At 40.0% G+C, this 23288-nt stretch overlaps 1 protein-coding gene across 1 annotated transcript in view; it reads right to left on the bottom strand.

The window, feature by feature from the left end:
* The window catches only part of OCA2 (OCA2 melanosomal transmembrane protein), a 480811-nt gene that overhangs the window by 174747 nt on the left and 282776 nt on the right, over positions 1-23288 (bottom strand). Inside the window, exon 22 of the mRNA XM_073887392.1 lies at positions 13411-13504. Coding sequence (XP_073743493.1) covers positions 13411-13504 — 94 coding nt within the window. The remainder of the gene's footprint in view (positions 1-13410; positions 13505-23288) is intronic.

Genomic DNA, 23288 nt, shown 5'->3' with positions numbered 1-23288 from the left:
TAAAGGAATTTGCAAACACGAAACCAGCCCTCCAAGAAATATTGAAAGGGGTCCTCAAAGCAAAGACACAGCCTAAAAGCAGCATAGACCAGAAAGAAACACAGACAATATACAGTAACAGTCACCTTACAGGCAATACAATGGCACTAAATTCATACCTTTCAATAGTTACCCTGAATGTAAATGGGCGAAATGCCCCAATCAAGAGACACAGGCTATCAGATAGGATTAAAAAAAAAAGATCCATCAATATGTTGTTGGCAGGAGACTCATTTTAGACCCAAAGACACCCCCAAATTGAAAGTGAGGGGGTGGAAAACCATTTACCATGCTAATACACACCAAAAGAAAGCTGGAGTGGCAATCCTTATATCAGACAAATTAGATTTTAAAACAAAGACTGTAATAAGAGATAAAGAAGGACACTATATCCTACTTAAAGGGTCTATCCAACAAGAAGATCTAACAATTGTAAATATCTATGCCCCTTATCCCAAAACAAGACAAAGACCCCATCAAAAAGGAGAACTACAGACCAATATCCTTGATGAACATGGATGCAAAAATTCTCACCAAAATACTAGCCAATAGGGTCCAACAGTAAATTAAGGCATTATTCACCATGACCAAGTGGGATTTATCCCTGGGCTACAAGGCTGGTTCAACATCAGCAAATCAATCAACGTGATACAATACATTAACAAAAGAAAGAACAAGAATCATGTGACCCTCTTAATAGATGCAGAAAAAGCATTTGACAAACTATACCATCCTTCCTTGATCAAAACTCTTCAGAGTATAGGGATAGAGGGTACCTACCTCAATATCATAAAAGCCATCTATGAAAAACCTACAGTGAATATCATTCTCAATGGGGAAAAGCAGAGAATTTTTCCCCTAATGTCCAGAACGCGTCAGGGATGTCCACTATCACCACTGCTCTTCAACATACTATTAGAAGTCCTAGCCACGGCAATCAGACAACAAAAGGAATCAAAGGCATCCAAATCAGCAAAGAGAAAGTCAAACTCTCACTGTTTGAAGATGATATGATACTGTACGTGGAAAACCCAAAAGACTCCACCCCAAAACTGCTAGAACTCATACAGGAATTCAGTGAAGTGGCAGGATATAAAATCAATGCACAGAAATCAGTGGCATTCCTAGACACCAACAACAAGACAGAAGAGAGAGAAATGAGGGAGTCGATCCCATTTACAATTGCACCCAAAACCATAAGATACCTAGGAATAAATTTAACCAAAGAGGCAAAGGATCTGTACTCAGAAAACTATAAAATACTCACGAAAGAATTTGAAGAAGACACAAAGAAATGGAAAAACGTTCCATGCACATGGATTGAAGGAACAAACATTCTGAAATGTCAAAGCTACCCACAGCATTCTACACATTCAAAGCAATCCCTATCAAAATACCATCAACTTTTTTCAAAGAAATGGACCAAATAATCCTAAAATTTGTATGGAACCAGAAGAGACCCCAAATAGCCAGAGGAATATTAAAAAGAAAGGCAAAGCTGGCGGAATCACAATTCCAGACTTCCAATTCTATTACACAGCTATCATCATCAAGACAGTATGGTACTGGCACAAAAACAGACACATAGATCAATGGAACAGAATCGAGAGCCCAGAAATGGAACCTCAAATCTAAGTTGACCAAAAGATGGTCAACTCATCTTTGACAAAGCAGGAAGAATGTCCAATGAAAAAAAGATAGTCTCTTCAACAAATGGTGTTGGGAAAACTGGACAGCCACATACAGAAGAATGAAACTGGACCATTTCCTTACAGCACACACAAAAATAGACTCCAAATGGTGGAAGACCTAAACGTGAGACAAGAGTCCATCAAAATCCTAAAGGAGAACACAGGCAGCAACCTCTTCGACCTCAACGGCAGCAACTTCTTCCTAGAAACATCGCCAAAAGCAAGAGAAGCAAGGGCAAAAATGAACTGTTGGGATTTCATCAAGATAAAAACCTTTTGCACAGCAAAAGAAACAGTCCACAAAACCAAAAGACAACCGACAGAATGGGAGAAAATATTTGCAAATGACATATCAGATAAAGGGCTAGTATCCAAAATCTATAAAGAACTTATCAAACTCAACACCCAAAGAACAAATAATCCAATCAAGAAATGGGCAGAAGACATGAACAGTCATTTTTCCAAAGAAGACATCCAAATGGCCAACAGACACATGAGAAAGTGCTCCACATCATTCGGCATCAGGGAAATCGAAATTAAAACCTCAATGAGATACCACCTCACACCCGTCAGAATGGCTAAAAGTAACAAGTCAGGAAACAACAGATGTTGGCAGGGATGTGGAGAAAGGGGAACCCTCCTACACTGTTGGTGGGAAAGCAAGCTGGTGCAGCCACTCTGGAAAACAGTATGGAGGTTCCTCCAAAAGTTGGAAATGGAGCTAACATATGATCCAGCAAATGCACTACTCGGTATTTACCACAAAGATACAAATGTAGGGATCCGAAGGGGTACGTGCACCACAATGATTATAGCAGCAATATCCACAATAGCCAAACTGTGGAAAGAGCCAAAATGTCCATCGATAGATGAATGGATAAAGAAGGGGTGGTATATATACACAATGGAATATTATGCAGCCATCAAAAGGAATGAGATCTTGCCATTTGCAACGACGTGGATGGAACTGGAGGGGGTTATGCTGAGTGAGATAAGTCAATCAGAGAAAGACATGTGTCATATGACCTCACTGATATGAGGAATTCTTAATCTCAGGAAACAAACTGAGTGTTGCTGAGTGATGGGGGTTGGGAGGGATGGGGTGGCTGGGTGATAGACATTGGGTAGGGTATGTGCTACAGTAAGCGCTGTGAATTCTGCAAGAATGTTGAATCACAGATCTATACTTCTGAAACAAATAATGCAACATATGTTAAGAAAAAAGAAAAAGAAGAAGATAGCAGGAGGGGAAGAATGAAGGGGAGTAAGTCAGAGAGGGAGAGGAACGATGAGAGATGATGGACTCTGAAAAACAAACTGAGGGTTCTAGAGGGGAGGGGGGTGGGGGGATGGGTTAGCCTGATGATGGGTATTAAGGAAGGCACGTTCTGCATGGAGCACTGGGTGTTATACACAAACAATGAATCATAGAACACTACATCAAGAACTAATGATGTAATGTATGGTGATTAACATAACAATAAAAAATATAAATATATATATAACTATGCCCCTAACATGGGAGCAGCCAATTATATAAGGCAATTAAAACAAAAGCAAAGAAACACATCGACAACAATACAATAATAGTGGGGGACTTTAACACCCACCTCACTGAAATGGACAGATCATCTAAGCAAAAGATCAACAAGGAAATAAAGACTTTAAATGACACACTGTACAAAATAGACTTCACAGACATATACAGAACATTCCATCCCAAAGCAACGGAATACACCTTCTTCTCTAGTGCCCATGGAACATTCTCCAGAATTGATCCCATCCTAGGTCACAAATCACGTCTCAACCGGTACCAAAAGATTGGGATTATTCCCTGCATATTTTCAGACCACAATGCTTTGAAACTAGAACTCAATCACAAGAGGAAAGTCAGAAAGAACTCAAATACATGGAGGCTAAAGAGCATCCTATAAAGGAATGAATGGGTCAACCAGGAAATTAAAGAAGAATTTAAAAAATTCATGGAAACCAATGAAAATGAAAACACAACTGTTCAAAATCTTTGGGATACAGCAAAGGCAGTCCTGAGAGGAAAGTATATAGCAATACAAGCCTTTCTCAAGAAACAAGAAAGGTCTCAAATACACAACCTAACCCTACACCTAAAGGAACTGGAGAAAGAACAGCAAATGAAGCCTGAACCAGCAGGAGAAGAGAAATAATAAAGATCAGAGCAGAAATCAATGAACTAGAAACCAAAAGAACAGTAGAACAGATCAACGAAACTAGGAGGTAGTTCTTTGAAAGAATTAACAAGATTGATAAACCCCTGGCCAGACTGATCAAAGAAAAGAGAAATGACCCAAATCAACAAAATCATGAATGAAAGAGGACAGATCACAACCAACACCAAAGAAATACAAACAATTATAAGAACATATTATGAGCAACTCTATGCCAGCAAAATAGATAACCTGGAAGAAATGGGTGCATTCCTAGAGATGTATCGACTACCGAAATTGAACCAGGAAGAAATAGAAAACCTGAACAGACCTATAACCACTAAGGAAATTGAAGCAGTCATCAAAAATCTCCCAAGAAACAAGAGCCCAGGGCCAGATGGCTTCCTGGAGGAATTCTATCGAACATTTAAAGAAGAATTAATACCTATTCTCCTGAAACTGTTCCAAAAAATAGAAATGGAAGGAAAACTTCCAAACTCATTTTATGAGGCCAGCATTACCTTGATCCCCAAACCAGACAAAGACCCCATCAAAAAGTAGAACTACGGACCAATATCCTTGATGAACACGGAGGCAAAAATTCTCACCAAAATACTAGCCAATAGGATCCAACAGTCCATTAAAACGATTATTCACCGTGACCAAGTGGGATTTAGCCCTGGACTGCAAGGTTGGTTCAACATCCACAAATCAATCAACATGATACAATACATTAACAAAAGAAAGAACAAGAATCATATGATCCTCTCAATAGATGCAGAAAAAGCATTTGAGAAAGTACAGCATCCTTTCTTGATCAAAACTCTTCAGAGTATAGGGATAGAGGGTACCTACCTCAATATCATAAAAGCCATCTATGAAAAACCTACAGCGAATATCATTCTCAATGGGGAAAAGCTGAGAGCTTTTCCCCTAAGGTCCAGAACGCGGCAGAGATGTCCACTATCACCACTGCTCTTCAACATAATATTAGAAGTCCTAGCCACAGGAATCAGACAACAAAAAGAAATTAAAGGCATCCAAATCGGCAAAAAGGAAGTCAAACTCTCACTCTTTGCAGATGATATGATACTGTATGTGGAAAACCCAAAAGACTCCACCCCAAAACTGCTAGAGCTCATACGGGAATTCAGTAAAGTGGCAGGATATAAAATCAATGCACAGAAATCAGTGGCATTCCTATACACCATCCACAAGACTGAAGAGAGATATATCAAGGATTTGATCCCATTTACAATTGCACCCAAAACCATAAGATACCTGGGAATAAATTTAACCAAAGAGGTAAAGGATCTCTACTCAGAACACTATAAAAGACTCATGAAAGAATTTGAAGAAGACACAAAGAAATGGAAAAACGTTCCATGCTCATGGATTGGAAGAACAAACATTGTGAAGATGTCAGTGCTACCTAGAGCAATCTACACATTCAATGCAATCCCCATCAAAATACCAACCCCTTTTTTCAAAGAAATGGAACAAATCATCCTAAAATTTGTATGGAACCAGAAGAGACCCCGAATAGCCAGAGGAATATTGAAAAAGAAAAGCAAACTGGCAGCATCACAATTCCGGACTTCCAGGTCTATTACAAAGCTGTCATCATCAAGACAGTATGGTACTGGCACAAAAACAGACACATAGATCAATGGAATAGAATAGAGAGCCCAGAAATGGATTCTCAACTCATGGTCAACTAATCTCTGACAAAGCAGGAAACAGTGTCCAATGGAAAAAAGACAGTCTCTTCAACAGATGGTGTTGGGAAAATTGGACAGCCACATGCAGAAGAATGAAACTGGACCATTTCCTTACACCACACACAAAAATAGACTCCAAATGGTTGAAAGACCCAAACGTGAGACAGGAGTCCATCAAAATCCTAAAGGAGAGCAAAGGTAGCAACCTCATCAACCTCAGCCACAGCAACTTCTTCCTAGAAACATCGCCAAAGGCACGGGAAGTAAGGGCAAAAATGAACTGTTGTGATTTCATCAAGATAAAAAGCTTTTGCACAGCAAAAGAAACAGTCCACAAAACCAAAAGACAACCGACAGAATGGGAGAACATATTTGCAAATGACCTATCAGATAAAGGGCTAGTATCCAAAATCTATAAAGAACTTATCAAACTCAACACCCAAAGAACAAATAATCCAATCAAGAAATGGGCAGACGACATGAATAGACATTTTTCCAAAGAAGACGTCCAAATGGCCAACAGACACATGAAAAAGTGCTCAACATCGCTCGGCATCAGGGAAATCCAAATCAAAACCTCAATGAGATACCACCTCACACCCGTCAGAATGGCTAAAATTAACAAGTCAGGAAACAACAGATGTTGGCGGGGATGTAGAGAAAGGGGAACCCTCTTACACTGTTGGTGGGAATGCAAGCTGGTGCAACCACTCTGGATAACAGTATGGAGGTTCCTCAAACAGTTGAAAATAGAGCTACCATACGATCCAGCAATTGCACTACTGGGTATTTACCCCAAAGATACAAATGTAGGGACCTGAAGGGGTACGTGTACCCCAATGTTTATAGCAGCAATATCCACAATAGCCAAACTGTGGAAAGAGTCAAGATGTCCATTGACAGATGAATGGATAAAGAAGAAGTGGTATATATACACAATGGAATATTATGCAGCCATCAAAAGGAATGAGATCTTGCCATTTGCAATGACATGGATGGAACTGGAGGGGGTTATGCTGAGTGAAATTAGTCAATCAGAGAAAGACATGTATCATATGAGCTCACTGATATGAGGAATTCTTAATCTCAGGAAACAAACTGAGTGTTGCTGGAGTGGTGGGGGGTGGGAGGGATGGGGTGGCTGGGTGATAGACATTGGGTAGGGTATGTGCTATGGTGAGTGCTGTGAATTGTGCAACACTGTTGAATCACAGATCTGTACTTCTGAAACAAGTAATGCAATATATGTTAAGAAGGAAAAAAAAAGAAAATAGCAGGAGGGGGAAAATGAAGGAGAGTAAGTAGGAGGGAGAGACGAACCATGAGAGACGATGGACTCTGAAAAACAAACTGAGGATTCTAGAGGGAAGGAGGGTTGGGGGATGGGTTAGCCTGGTGATGGGTATTAAAGAGGGCACATTCTGCGTGGAGCACTGGGTGTTATGCCCAAACAATGAATCATGGAACACTACATCAAGAACTAATGATGTGATGTATGGTGATTAACATAAGAATAAAAAATTAAAAAAAAAAGAATTACAGACCAATATCCTTGATGAACATGGATGCAAAATTTCTCACCAAAATACTAGCCAATAGGATCCAACAGTCCATTAAAAGGATTATTTACCGTGACCAAGTGGGATTTATCCCTGGACTGCAAGGTTGGTTCAACATCCACAAATCAATCAATGTGATACAATACATTAATAAAAGAAAGAACAAGAACCATATGATCCTCTCAATAATGCAGAAAAAGCATTTGACAAAGTACAGCATCCTTTCTTCATCAAAACTCTTCAGAGTGTAGGGATAGAGTGTACATACCTCAATATCATAAAAGCCATCTATGAAAACCCACAGCAAATATCATTCTCAATGGGGAAAAACTAAGAGGTTTCCCCCTAAGGCCTGGAACACAGCAGGGATGTCCACTATCACCGCTGCTCTTCAACATAGTATTAGAAGTTCTAACCATAGCAATCAGAAAACAAAAAGAAATAAAAGGCATCCGAATCAGCAAAGTAGATTTCAAACTCTCACTCTTTGCAGATGATATGATACTTTATGTGGAAAACCCAAAAGACTCCATCCCAAAACTGCTAGAACTCATACAGGAGTTCAGTAAAGTGGCAGGATATAAAATCAATGCACAGAAATCAGTGGCATTCCTATACACCAACAACAAGACAGAAGAAAGAGAAATGAAGGAGTCGATCTCATTTACAATTGCACCCAAAACCATAAGATACCTACGAATAAATCTAACCAAAGAGGCAAAGAATCTGTACTCAGAAAACTATAAAATACTCATGAAAGTATTTGAGGAAGACACAAAGAAGTGGAAAAACATTCCATGCTCATAGATTGGAAGAACAAATATTGTGAAGATGTCAATGCTACCTAGAGCAATCTACACATTTAATGCAATCCTTATCAAAATACCATCCACTTTTTTCAAGAAATGGAACAAATAATTCTAAAATTTGTATGGAACCAGAAGAGACCCCGAATAGCCAGAGGAATGTTGAAAAAGCAAAGCAAAGCTTGTGGCATCACAATTTCAGACTTCAGGCTCTATTACAAAGCTGTCATCATCAAGACAGTTTGGTACTGGCACAAAAACAGACACATAGATCAGTGGAATAGAATCGAGAGCCCAGAAATGGACCCTCAACTCTAAGGTCAACTAATCTTCAACAAAGCAAGAACGAATGTCCAATGGAAAAAAAACAGTCTCTTCAACAAATGGCCTCATGACAACTCAGGCATTATGAGGAGAGCTGGGTGGGGAAAGAGGGGTAAAGTGAGGACCCCCATTGCTCAAACTCTTTCCTTAGATAGAAGACAGGCAGAGAAATGAGCAAGGACTGGGCTGACTGCTCTCACATAAGGCAGTTGTTCGGCTTTTTTACATCTGACTCCTAGCCACATTTTCAGGAATACAGCACAGATGGCATAATTGCTATTCCCAAAAAGCCTTTTCTACCCTGGGGTATGCCCTCACAGCCTGACCTCCTTCCCCAAAACTTGCCTGTCAGTCACCCATTTGCATGATGTCATTTGGCCTCCTGAACGCCTCATAACCTGGGAAGTGGTGCATTAACTTATTACGTTTCACTGATCACTGTTTCTTTTTTTTTAATTCTTTATTTAAATTCAATTTAGGTAACATATAGTGTATTATTAATTTCAGGGGTAGAATTTAGTGATTCATCAGTTGCATATAACACCCAGTGCTCATTACATTAAATGCCCTCCTTAATGCCCATCATTCAATTACTCCATCTCCCCAGTCACCTCCCCTCCAGCAGCCCTGTTTGTTTCCTAGAGTTCAGCATCTCTTGTGGTTTGCCTCCCTCTCTATTCTCATCTTATTTCCTTTTGCCTCCCTTTCCCCTATGTTCATCTGTTTTGTTTCTTAAATTCCACATATGAGTGAAAACATATGGTATTTGTCTTTCTCTGACTGATTTAGCTTAGCATAATACCCTCTAGTTCCATCCACATCATTGCAAATGGCAAGATTTCATTCTATTGAATGGCTGATTCTTTTAAGAATTTTTTAGCTACAGGTAACAGAAAATCTGGATAACAGTGGTTTACACACAAAGGAAAACAATCTCCTCCCATGTAACAAGAAGCCTGGGGGTAGAGGGCTGCCAAGCATCAGGTCAGTGTCTTGTAAGTAATTTCAGAGGTGGATCTTTGCAATTCTCTTGGTCTCTCCATCCCATCATAGATGGTTTCATGGTCACGTCTAAGGTAGTAAGCATGTAAAAGAACTGGTACCAATACATTTTTATCAGAAGGGCAAAATCTATGTCAAGAGGCTCACAAACAGGTTTCCCTCATGTCTTATTGGTCAGCAAAATGAGGCAAACAGTGTAGACCAGCCACCAGAGCAACTATTATAGTAGAGGGACATAAAAGAGAGTGTTGGGTTTTGGGTTAGCCAGACAGCGGGTACTGCACAAACACATTGGAAATAGAGTATATCAACAGGTATAGTGGAAAGAATGCTAGATTTGGATTATGAAGACCTCCAAATAAAATAGAAAAGCTTGATTGTCAAGGAAATTAACAACCATAGTATGTTTTACAAGTAGCTAAGACTTCCTGGGTTAGATATATGTTTGTTCCAACTGGGAAAACCAGTCAGCAACATTTACATCATCCAGACTATGTAAATGACATCCCTGTAGGGTCAAGACATCCACCAGGACCAAGGTCCAATCAAGTCTCATTTCTTGTGTTCTATCATTTGCTTAAGATCATGTCTCATTTTAATTTGCTTCAAATTTGAACACTAATTTTTGTACCATTTTTTGCTGAACCTGGTATTTCTAATTACCTGTTTTCAACATAAAGAGAGCTTAGGAAAACAAACTCTGGAGCTGAACTGCTAGATACCCAGTTTTGAGATTTACTATTGTATGACAATTGGGCAAATTTCTAAGCCTCCATAGAGTTCCAAAATTTCACAAACGTGACATTAGGTATTAGGTATGTTGCTTCTATTCTGGAAAATTTGCTTCTATTATTTTTTTGGATAAATTCTTTCCTTCACTTCATTCTGTCCTTCCTGAGATTTTTCTCAGAAGTCAAATATTGGATTTCCCATAATGAACTTTTATGTATATTTTTTTATTTTTCTTCTGTAATTTTTCTTTGACTTTTGCCTCTAGATTCTGGAGTATTTCCTTCACTTTATTTTTCAGTGATCCAATCTATCCATATTTACTTAGTTTAGTAATTATGGATTTAATCAATAAGAACATTCTTCCCTCTGGCTTTCATTTTTCTATTATTGTAACTGAAGTTTTATTTTGAGGTAACTATACATTCACATGAAGTTGTAAAGAATAATATGAAGAGATCCCATGTACCATTTACAGCTTCCCTCAAAGGTAATATAATTCAAAACCATAGTACTATGTCAGAATCAGAATACTGACATTGATACAGTGAACATTTTCATTACCAAAATGATCCCTTCTATTGTCCTTTTACAGCCAGATACACTTCCTTCCACCTTGCCCTGTACTTAACACCCACTAACCACTAATCCATTCTGCATTTCTACAACTGTATCACTTCAAGAATATCATATAAATGGAATCATACAGTCTGTAACCTTTTGAGACTGACTTTTTTCGCTCTTCATAATTCCCTGGAGAATTGCCTTGTGTGTCAATACTTAATTTCTTTTTACTGTCAAGTAGCATTCCATGGTGGGGATGTACCACAGTTTGTTTAACTATTTACTACTGAAGGGCATCTGGTTTATTTCTACTTTTTGGCTATCACAAATAAAGCTTCCATCAACATTTGTATGTAGGTTTTGAATGAACATAAGTTTTCATTTCTGTAGAATAAATGCCCAGTTGTGCAATTGCTGGGTTTTATGGTAGTTGCAGGTTAAGTTTTTAAATACACTGCCAAACTGTTTTCCAGAGTGATGGTACCCTTCTATAGCCCCAGTGATAATGTATAAGTGATCCAGTTTCCCCACATCCTTGTGAATATTTGGTGTTGTTACTATTTTTATTTTAGCCATTCTTATAAGTATGTGATGATATCTTACTGTGGTTTTAATTTACTTTCTCTAATGCTAATGTTGTACAGCCTTAAAAATGGTTAAAATTGTAAATTGTATGCCATGTACATTTTGCCACAATTTTTATTTTTTTTAATTTTATTATATGTTAATCGCCATACATCTCATCATTAGTTTTTGATGTAGTGTCCCATGATTCATTGTTTGCATATAACACCCAGTGCTCCATGCAATATGTGCCCTCTTTAATACCCATCACCAGGCTAACCCATCCCACCACCCCTCTCCCCTCTAGAACCCTCAGTTTGTTTCTCAGAGTCCATAGTCTCTCGTGGCTTGTCTCCCCCTCTGATTCCCCCCCTTCACTTCTCCCTTCCTACTATCTTCTTTTTTAAAAAACATATATTATTTGTTTCAGAGGTACAGGTCTGTGATTTAACAGCCTTGCCACAAATTTTAAAAAAGTAATTCCAAACTGAGTCAATGAAAGAGGTTCCCTGACAGAATAAGTGTAGAGTTAACACTCTGCACAACTGGGCATCTGCAATCCAGGAACAAGTGTCATTCAATGACCAGAGCTACTAAGTTAAAAAGACCCCAAGGCTTAATACATTTATTATTCATTACAGCTGTATCCCTGCTTTCAAAAGGGCCTCAGTCAACAGGTGTTGATTTATATTTTAGGCTAGCAGCCATATATATGGTCCATGTTAATTTCTGTCTTTGATAATCCCATCCGCATTCATTCTACATGTTCTGGGGAATCAGCACTAGCCCAAGAGGCTTCTCACCCTCTGAGATCCAGCTCAAAAGTTTCCTCTCTGGAGGACCTTCTCTGACTTTTCCTCTAGTCTCTTTCTGGTGCTCCCTAAGCACTCTGTGCATTCCACCATGAGAGGACATATCTGTTTAAGGTGTAACCTTAGCTTAGGTGACCGTCTCACTCAAAAGCACAATGTCAGATTATAGCAGATGCTCAGTGAGGTTTAATGAACAAAGTCCCACACAAAGGACACATTTCCATGTCCCCCTGAATTCTGTTTCTATCACTGATGTTAAATGTAGCTGTGAACACAGTTACTGCTTTTCTGGGGGCTAATGCTTAAATGGGGGCCATTTTAACAGATCTATAGTTGCATAAGAACTTGAGGTCTCAATTGCTGAATGAGGTGAATTAGCTGCCTCCAGAAATCATAGCAACTTCACTGAATAACATTAATCCCCCTTTATAAACAAAGAGATAAACTAAACAGAAACTTATTGATTTAACAGAGATCAATCAAAGAACAAAGCAAGCTGGATTATCTAAGCATGCCTGGATTTAAGAATAAAAACTTAAAATGTATCTGGTATGTTTATCTTAGATTCTCCAAAATCCTCTTGTGGTCCCAAAGGTGATAGGCCTCCCAAATATGAGGACTCTAACTCTAACACACCTCCCTCAAAAGATTATCAAAACCCTCTGTTTGCTCACCAGAAGTTAGTCTCTCCTGACACTTTCACTAATTCACTTCTCAAATTCTCTAAAGGACAACACCCCTCTCCAAAAAAGAAAAAAATTTAATCTTTCTTCTTACTCTTAGGTTAAGGTCTCTAGTTCTTTGCTTACCCATTCATCACTTCCCAACCCCTTATGGAGGGAATAAAAACTACAACTGAGGATGGCTTCTGATTCAAAATCTGTTTCTAAACATAAGCCACATCTGTGTGGGTAAAGTGTGGGTGCAGTGTGGGAGCACATTCACTTTGAGATGTGTCAGTAATGATCGTCCCCAGGCTGTGGTCTTGGGATGTCAGGGGACATTCTGCAGAGGGGGAAAGGGACAGGCTTCACCTCTAGAATTGCTTCAGTCAAAGCTGAAGGTGGGTTTCTACTCAGGAAAGCATCCAAACTCTCTCCTTAATTTACTTTCTTTTTTTTTTTTAAGATTTTTTATTTATTTATTTATTTGAGAGAGAGAGAATGAGAGATAGAGAGCATGAGAGGGAAGAGTGTCAGAGGGAGAAGCAGACTCCCCGCCAAGCAGGGAGCCCAATGTGGGACTCGATCCTGGGACTCCAGGATCATGACCTGAGCCGAAGGCAGTCGCTTAACCAACTGAGCCACCCAGGCACCCTCTCCTTAATTTACTTTCAATTAGGCATGTATAAACCATCAGTCTGGGGTCACTACAGTGTCAGTGGCCCCTTCCCTGCATGCATCAGCACCCCCTTACCTCCCAGGCAGGCACCAAGTGCCAGGGCATACATGAGTGGTGGTGCAGGCAGGCTGACTTCAGGGTCTTGGCTGAGGTTCAGGAGCACAGGAATCTGTAGAGGAAAGAACACTAAAATCACATCATGGAAACACAGAGGAGCTTCCTGTACTGTAACTGATTTGCAAGATCCAAAACACTTTTTCAGTAAAATCCTGTAGAACCTCCTGCAGTGGTTGGGACCATAACCATAACCATCTAGCCAGCATTTCTTAGCCCTGCAGTGGACCAAGTCCTATCCTAACTCCATGCACATATTTTATCTAATCCTCAAACATCTCTCAGGTGTATTTGTTATTCCTTCAATCGATAGATGAGGAAATCAAGGCATGGAGAGACACATATCTTATAAGTGACCAAACTGAACCTGAACACAGTTCTCTGATTCCAAACTGCAAAATGGCAAACCTGTGCTAAACCACTTCTCACCACAGCCCTCTGTGCAGTCTTCCCGACCCTGCTGATGTTCTTATGATAACAGGTATCGATTCAATAACTAGAAAGTAGTATTTTCTAGTAAGTCATGCTAGCATCCAGTGTATCTTTCTGACAGAGATGAATTTTACATTATTGCTATAAAAAAAATGTAGCAGTTGCAAAGCTTCTGTAAGAAATTTGTGTTCCAAAAGCATGCCCCCTTGTGGCTCATGTTGCTAATGTAGGAGAATGTAGCAAGAGGGAGGATGTAGCCATGAGGCCTGTTTCCAGCTGGCTTGGGAGGAATGTTGGTCTATATTGTCACTGCTAGGCACTTCAGGGCAGCCCACAAGATATTAAGGAGGGACCCTTGAATCTGCTGCCATAGGGAAGTTGCCTTTTGTGAACATCTCTAAGGGGGGGGGGGGCTCCAATGGTAATCCCTTCAGAAAGGATTTCCCAAAGTCACAAGAAGAAAGCTGAAACCAATGGGAAGATATGTGACATGTGATTTCATTTGCTGTAGAGAATCAGGAGACAGCAGAACCATGCTCTTCTGGAGAGCAGGTCACTTGATATCATAAAAAGTAATGCCTTGTTGTTTATCTAGGAAGATTGGGTCACTCCCTAGTTCTTTATCCCTGCAGTAGGACTCTACATGCATGCCTCTGTGGTGGGCCCCAGTGGGGCAGAAAGATCCATTCCCCCACCCCACTCTATTGGGCTTAGCCAGTGACTTGCTTTGACCAATGAAAGGTAGGTGGACTAGAAAGAAGCATCCCATGTTACTGTAAGCCTCTCTGGAGCTTCAGGTTCAGCCATGAGAAGAGTATGCCCTAGGAAATACTGCGGCCCTATGGGGTCCCCAGAGGGAGGACATGCTGAGGGGGCCCCATCAGCCCCAGCAGAGACTGGCCAGTAGGCTGCAGCCAACCTGCAGACCTATGCACCTACTGCACACACTCCTCTCTACCAGCCTACTACACATGTTGCTCGGCCAGCCCTGCATACAGTCATCCAGAGTTGCCTTGTAATGTCTGAGAAAGAGCGCTTACTATTTGTTGGGTCATAGGAGCATTTTAAAAAGCTCACTTTTTCATTTTTGGCAGCCCCAAATATTAACTGGAAGAAACAGAAACTCCTGGCACAGGAGCCCCTGAGCAGCCCTCATGGCATATTTCAATCTTGGCTTTTGTTGTCTCATAATGAACCCAAATGTTGTCACAAAGGCAGTTTCAAACTTGAAGTTTTGGCTCTTTGGAGGAGCAAGAAAAGTGCAGCTTCACACAGGATTGGGCATCTGTCCTCTAGAACCTTCCCTGACTTTCCCAAAGTGGCTGATGTTTTATATCACATTATGCCCAGAACTTACTTCCATTGTTACATTTTTTTTTAATTTTATTATGTTATGTTAATCACCATACATTACCACAATTCTGGACTTCAAGCTCTATTACAAAGCTGTCATCATCAAGACAGTATGATACTGGCACAAAAACAGACACATAGATCAATGGAACAGAATAGAGAGCCCAGAAATGGACCCTCAACTCTATGGTCAACTCATCTTTGACAAAGCAGGAAAGAATGTCCAATGGAAAAATGACAGTCTCTTCAAAAAATGGTGTTGGGAAAACTGGACAGCCACATACAGAAGAATGAAACTGGACCATTTCCTTACACCATACACAAAAATAGACTCAAAGTGGTTGAAAGACCTAAATGTGAAACAGGAGTCCATCAAAATCCTAGAGGAGAACACAGGCAGAAACCTCTTCGACCTCAGCCACAGCAACTTCTTCCTAGAAACATCGCCATTGTTACATTTAAGACACACCTTCCTCCTCTACGAGGGTGGGACCATATTACCTTGTCCATGTTCCTTTGTGTCTTAAAGCATTCAATTATTATTCATAAATGACCTATTGCTGCAGTACTTGTCTGTTAATGCTATGTGCACATAGCAGTTCCTATGAGACAAAATTCCCTGCCCTCACAGAGCTTACATTAGAGTAAGCAGAGAGAGAGAAAAAAAATTAAATAATAAATAAGGATGTCATAGAAGATAGCAGAATAGGAAACTCCAGAAATCCAGCCCTCCACCCAAACAATGATTGAAGACAACAACTATGAAGTAACTGTATAAATTTCCAAGGGCTGCCATAACAAAGTAGTTTGAAACAAGAGAAATACATTGTCTCACAGTTACAAAGTCTGAAATCCTGTTAGTAGGGCTATGCTTTCCCTGACAACTCTAGGGGAAGATCCTTCCTGCCTCTCCTAGCTTCTGGTGGTTGCCAACAATCCTTGCTTATAGGTGCCTTACTCCAGTGACATGGCCAACTTCTCTTTATGTGTCTTCATATGTTCTTCCTTCTTTGCATGCCTGCTTCTGCATGCAAACTCCCCCTTTTTATAAGAATACCAGTCATATTGGATTAGGGCCCATCCTAATGAATTAGTTTTAATTTCAAGATCTCTATAAAGATCCTATTTCCAAATAAGGTCACAATTTCAGGAACCTGGGATTAGGACTTTAACCTATCTTTTGGGGAGATACAATTCAATCCATAACAATACAGGTATACCTTCTTTATTGCACTTTCCTTTATGGTGCTTCACAGATACTGCATTGTTTACAAGTTGAAGGTCTGTGCAACCTTGCATGGAGCAAGTCAATTGGCATGCCATTTCTCCAACAGCATTTGCTCACTTTGGATCTCTGTGTCACATTTTGGTAATTTTCACAATATTTCAAGCTTTTTCATTATTATTATTTTTGTCATGGTGATGGTTTTTGAAGGAAATTAAAAGGGCTACTCCAGTGAACACATAAATGATAAGAAAGTAAAACAGCTTTATTGCTGATATGGAGAAAGTTTTAGTGATCTGGATAGAAGATCAAACCAACCACAACATTCCCTTAAGCTAAAGTCTAATCCAGAGCAAGGCCCTGACTCTCTTCAATTCTATGAGGTCTGAGAGGTGAGGTAGCTGTAGAAGAAAAGTTTGAAGCTAGCAGAGGTTGGTTCATGAGATTTAAGGAAAGAAGCTGTCTCCATAACATAAAAGTGCAAGGTGAAGCAGCAGGTGCTGATGTAGAAACTGCAGCAAGTTATTCAGATCCAACTCAGATAATTAATGAAGGTGACTACACTAAATAATAGATTTTTATGTAGACAAAACAGCCTTCTATTGGAAGAGGATGCCATCTAGGATTTTTATAGGTAAAGAGGAAAACTCAATGCCTGGCTTCAAAGCTGCAAAGGATAGGCTGACTCTCTTCCTAGAGGGTAATGCAGCTGATGACTTGAAGTTGAAGCCAATGTTCATTTACTATTCTAAAAATCTGAGGGCCCTTAAGAATTATGTTAAATCTACTCTACCTGTGCTCTAAAAATGTAACAGCAAAGCCTGGGTGACAACACATTTGTTTACAAAATGGTTTTGTGAATATTTTAAGCCCACTGTCAAGACTTGCTGCTCAGAAAAAAAAAAAAAAGGATTTATTTCAAAATATCACTGTTCATGAACAATTCACCTGGTTACCCAAAAGCTCTGATAGAGATGTACAATGAGATTAATATTGTACTCATGCCTGCTAACACAACATCCATTCTGTAGCCCATGGATCAAGAAATAATTTCAACTTGGGGGCACCTGGGTGGCTCAGTCATTAAGCGTCTGCCTTCGGCTTAGGTCATGATCCCAGGGTCCTGGGATCAAGCCCAACATCGGGCTCCCTGCTCAGTGGGAAGCCTGCTTCTCCCTCTCCAACTCCCCCTGCTTGTGTTCCCTCTCTCACTATCTCTTTCTCTGTCAAATAAATAAATTAAATCTTTAAAAATAAAAAAAGAAATAATTTCAACTTTCAAGTCTTATTGTTTAGGAAAAAGATTTTTTAATATTATAACTGCCATAGTGATTACTCTGATGGTTCTGAGCAAAGTCAATTGGAAACATTCTGGAAAGGATTCACCATTCTAGATGACATTAAGAACATTCATGATTCATGGGAAGATGTCCAAATATCAACATGAACAGGAGTTTGGAAGAAGCTGATTCCAACCCTCCTGGAGGACTTTGAGGGGTTCAAGATTTCAGTAGAGGAAGCAACTGCAGATGGGGTGGAAATAGCAAGAGAACTAGAATCAGAAGTGGAGCCTGAAGATGTGACTGAATTGCTGTCATCTCATGATGAAAATTTAACAGATGAGGAGTTGCTTTTTACGGATGAGCAAAGCAAGTGGTTTCCTGAGATGGAATCTACTCCTGGTGAAAAGGTTGTGAAGAGTGTTGAAATGACAACAAAAGACTTAGAATATTACATAAACTTAGCTGATAAAACAGCAGCAGATTTTGAGAGGACTGACTCCAATTTTGAAAGAAGTTCCACTGTGGGTAAAATGCTATCAAAGCGCATCACGTGCTACAGGGAAATTTTTCATGAAAGGAAGAGTCCATAGATGTAGCAAACTTCATTGTTTTCTTGTTTTAAGAAATTGCTACAGCCACCCCCACTTTCAGCAACTACCACCCTGATGAGTCAGCATCCATCAACATGAAGATAATTCCCTCCACCAGCAAAAAGATTACGGCTCGCTGAAAGCTCAGTTGCTGGTTAGCATTTTTAGCAATAAAGTATTTTTAAATTAAGTTAATGTCCATTGTTTTTTAGACATAATGCTATTACACACTTAATAGGCTACATTTAGTGTAAGCATAACTTTATATGCACTAAAAAACAAAAAACTGCATTTGACTCACTGAATTGCAATATTTGCTTTATTATATGGTCTAGAATAAAACCCACAATGTCTCTGAGATATGCTTTTAACTATTCTGGAAACGTGGAGTGTGGACAAACACTTGCAGGAACCAGGGAAGCGATTAAAAAAGAAGCTATTTAATTTTGGCCTTTCTTATACTGGTTACCATTCTCCATACTCCCAGCCTTGTGGCAGATAGCCACCTTTATGTGTAACTTCCTGCTAGCAAGGTGGACAATAAGGATCTTGTCCTCCAAAAACTGGGTATGTGTGTTGATTACTGACCACTGCTTTTGATCCCTGAGAGTCAGCCCAGATGCTGGCCATTGTTTTAATCCCTGAGGGATGAAACAGCTTCCAGGAGACTTCATGAAACTATTTGTACGCCCCCTTAAGAAAATTTTTTTTTCAAAATACTGCTTTACTATAGAAATAATAGAAGAGAAACACCAATGGCTGCACACAACAACAACAAAAAATGCACACTTTGCAAAAAAAAAAGTTTGGAAAAGTCAGAAACGAATGGCTCTAGCCTTTCAGCAAGCAAGATTTAGCACTCCCTGAGGAATAGGGGAATTAAATCTCCAGGGTTATTACAACATAATACTGAAAATGCCCAGTTTTCAACAAAAAAAAATTACAAAACATACAAAGAGATAGGAATGAATGGCTCATTTTCAGGTGAAAAAATTAAAAATAATTTGACATAAACCATCCCTGAAACCCAGACATTAGAATTATTAGTCAAATATGTTAAATCAACTGTCTTAAGTGTGTTTAATGAGCAAAAGGAAACCACAGACAAACCTTTAGCTAGACTAAGAAAAAAGGAAGACTCAAATAAATAGAAATGGAAAAGGAAACATCACAACTGATACCACAAAATTGCATAGGATCATAAGAGACTACTATAAACAGTTATATGACAACAAGTTAGACAACCGAGAAGGAATGGATGAATTCCTTGAAACACACAACCTGCCAAAACTGAATCACACACACACACAAAAAGACAATCTGAATAGACCCATTACTAGTAAGGAGATTGAATAAATAATGAAAAGTCTTAAAAAGAAAAAAAAAAAAGCCCAAGACCAGATAGTTTCACTGGCAAATTCTACTAAACATTTCAAGAATTAATGCCAATCCTTCTCAAAGTCTTCCAAAGTATTTGTATTTCCCTGATGGCTAGTGATGTTGAACGTTTTTTCAGGTGTCTGTTAGCCATTTGTATGCACCAGTTAGAATGGTCAAAATTAACAAGATAGGAAATAACAAGTGTTGGTGAGGATGTGGAGAAAGGAGAACCCTCTTACACTGTTGGTGGGAATGCAAGATGGTACAACCACTCTGGAAAACAGTAAGGAGGTTCCTCAAGACGTTAAAAATAGAGCTATCCTATGACCCAGTGATTGCATTCCTAGGTATTTACCCCAAAGATACAGATGTAGTAAAAAGAAGGGGCACATGCACCCCAATGTTTATAGCAGCAATGTCCACAATAGCCAAACGGTGGAAAGAGCCAAGATGCCCTTCAACAAATGAATGGATAAAGAAGATGTGGTCCATATCTGCAATGGAATATTACTCAGCCATCTGAAACAACGAATACCCACCATTTGCAATGACATGGATGGAACTGGAGGGGATTATGCTAAGTGAAGTAAGTCAAGCAAAGGAGGACAATTATCATATGGTTTCACTCATATGTTGAACATAAGGAATAGTGTGGAGGACCACAGGGGAAGGGAGGGAAAACTGAATGGGAAGAAATCAGAGAGGAGACAAAGCATGAGAGACTCTGGACTCCAGAAACCAAACTGAGGGTTACAGAAGAGAGGGGGGTGGATGGATGGGGTAACCGGGTGATGGGTATTAAGGAGGGCATGTGTGGTGATGAGCACTGGGTGTTATACGCAACTAATGAGTCATTGAACACTACAACAAAAACTTATGATGTACTATATGCTGGCTAACTGAACATAATAAAAAAATATTGAAAAAAACTTCCAAAATATTGAAAAGGAGGGATCACTTCCAAACTGGCGAATTTTACAAAACATTTAAAACATTTAAGAAATGTTTTAACGTTTTAAATTAAAAATATTTAAAGAAAAATTAACACCAATCCTTTTCAAACTATTCCTAAACCTAAAGAGGATGCAATACTTCCTTACTCATTCTATGAAGTCAGCATTACCTTGATACCAAAGCTAGGCAAAGACACTACAAGAAAACTATATACCAATACCCCTTATGAAATTTGGCACCAAAAGCCTGAACTTAAGGCAATCTGTGCCTCTCCAGATATGAGACAAATGGAAAGATGCTAGGACTCAGGCAAAAGAGGACAAGGCCACAGAAGGAGCTGAAACACAGATAACATCATTCAAGAAACAAAAAATAAAATTAAAAGGCAGCAAATTATGACAAAGTTTTCCACTAGAAAAAGAGATGAGATGAAGGTTATATAAAAGTGTTATTTTTTAATAAGAATTCTAGATTGATTTAGCACTTTATATGAATGTGTAATTTGATTTAAAGGTAAACATTAAGCAACTAAACAGATCAAAACAAGTAAAATACACAATGTTAGGTGGAATTATGTGCTATGGAGAAAAAATAAGCACAAAGGAGATAAGGGGGCATCAGTTTAGCACTGGGCAATATTTTAAGAAAACTTAATAAAAGATGAGGAGGCAAGACCAAGCTCCTAATGATCTGTGCAAAGAGTCTCAGGTAGAAAGAATAGAAAGTACAAAGACCTTAAGGCAGGAGCTTGTTGACATGTCCAAGGAAAGCTAAGAAGGCCAGTGTAGCTGGAGCTAAATGGACAAAGAGAAGAGTGATAGGAAGTGAAATCAGAGGTGATGGTTGCCAGATCGGTAAGGCATGACTGCAAGACTCTGAGTTGTGCTGAGGGAAGTGGGATTCCTCAGTGGAGAATGGATGCTTGGGGGTGGAGCAAGAGTGGAAACAGAACAATTTGGAGGTGACTGCAATACACAGGCGGGGAATGTTGGCTCGGATTTGGGGGCAGTGGTAAAGACTATGGAAATTGGCCATATTTAAAAGTTTCAAAGGGCTGCTGTCTGTATGTTATAAGAAAGAGCAAGGGGTCGGGCCGGTTCTAAGATTTGGGGCCCTGAGGAACTGAGAAAATGAAATTTTTATGGAAGTGGGGAAGATTGAGGAAGAATGGAATCAGGATTTGGTTTGGGACATGTTAAGTTTGAGATGCCTCAATGGAGGCATCTCAGTGGAGAGGTGAGGGGGCAACTGGGGTACCTGAGCCCCAAAGAAGCCCAGGAGTAGGTGGAATTTAGAGCATAAGCTTAGATGAGACCACTTGCAATGAGTCTAGGGAATGAAGCGGCCAGAACTGAGTCCAGTGTTTGGGAGCTGGAAGGTGAAGAGGGCCTATGGAAGGAGACCAAGGAGGAGTGGCTGCACAGGTAGGAGAAGAACCTTGAGGACCCAGACATGTAAAGGATCCCAAGGAGCAGAGAGGTTGCCTCCACCATGTGCTGCTGACAGGCCAGGTTAGAAGAGAACCAGGAGCATCACTGGATTTATCACAAGGGTGAATACCATGAGGTCTTGCAGTGGGGTCAAGAGGAAAATGAAGAGGGATTACAGCAAAATGAGGATGGCAAGGATAGACAGTGCTTTCAAAGAGTTTGGTTGTTAAAGGGAGTAGAGGAAAGGGAAGGGAGTCACAGAGATGCGTGGCTCACTGAGGGTCTTCATGAGAGAGAGATGGCAGCGTGTTTAGATCTTGATAAGAATGATGTAGTGGAGAGTGAAAAATAAAATTATGCAGGAAAGAACTGTGGCTTTGGTGCCAGGTGGAGGGGCTGGCCTCCCCTGAGAATAGGAATCCCCTCCATATAACTGGAAGGAAGGTAGGATGCCCCAGGCAGCCACAATAGTCACTGCTTGTGAACCTCCCACAATGACTGCCTTTATCTTGTCACAAAGGGGAAGCAAGGTTATCAACTGCTAGGAAGGAAGGGAAGGGCACTGGAGGCTCAAAGAGAGAAGAGGTGTGCAGAAGCTGTCAAGAGTCTTGGGAGGATGAGGCCCAAGGAGAAGTTGTGTGGCAGGCAACAGTGAGGGAAGTGCTATGGCTGGGAAGCAAGATGGCAACGCAGGTGCTTGCTGCTAGGCTCCATTGTCTGTGCATGTGGGGTGGGGAGGCAGGGGACAGGCTTCACCTGGCAATAGGTGGTACTTTGCCAAAGGAAGACTGTGAAACCAAATAGAGGCAAGGGAGTTGGGGATTAATACACAGAGATAATCTTAATAACAGTAATGATAGATAGGTGTTTACAGAGGAAAGAGTGTAAAGGAAGGTTGGTCAGCTGGAAGGGCTGTTGACTTGGGTCACAAAGATATCAGCAACAACTCTAGAGCAGGGTCCAGAACTGGGTTACATTTCTTCTTGGGGGTACACAAAGACTTTAAGGGAGCTAAAGCACGTGGGTAGTATTAAGGAAATCAATTTCCAGATCTTCCATACATCATCAAAGTGAGCTGCTTTCAGTCCTAGACAATGGATGTCCTAGACAATGGAGGGCCCATGGAAAGAGACTAAGGAGTGGATCCTGGATCATGGCCCTGTGGATGTTGAAAATCATACAGGTGTAGGGA

Source organism: Callorhinus ursinus, unplaced genomic scaffold, assembly GCF_003265705.2.
Source record: "Callorhinus ursinus isolate GAN/ISIS: 27379988/994484 unplaced genomic scaffold, GSC_fseal_2.0 scaffold78, whole genome shotgun sequence".
Taxonomy (NCBI): Eukaryota; Metazoa; Chordata; class Mammalia; order Carnivora; family Otariidae; genus Callorhinus; species Callorhinus ursinus.
Note: the sequence above shows the minus strand (reverse complement) of the source record. Positions and strands in the feature narration are given on the sequence as shown.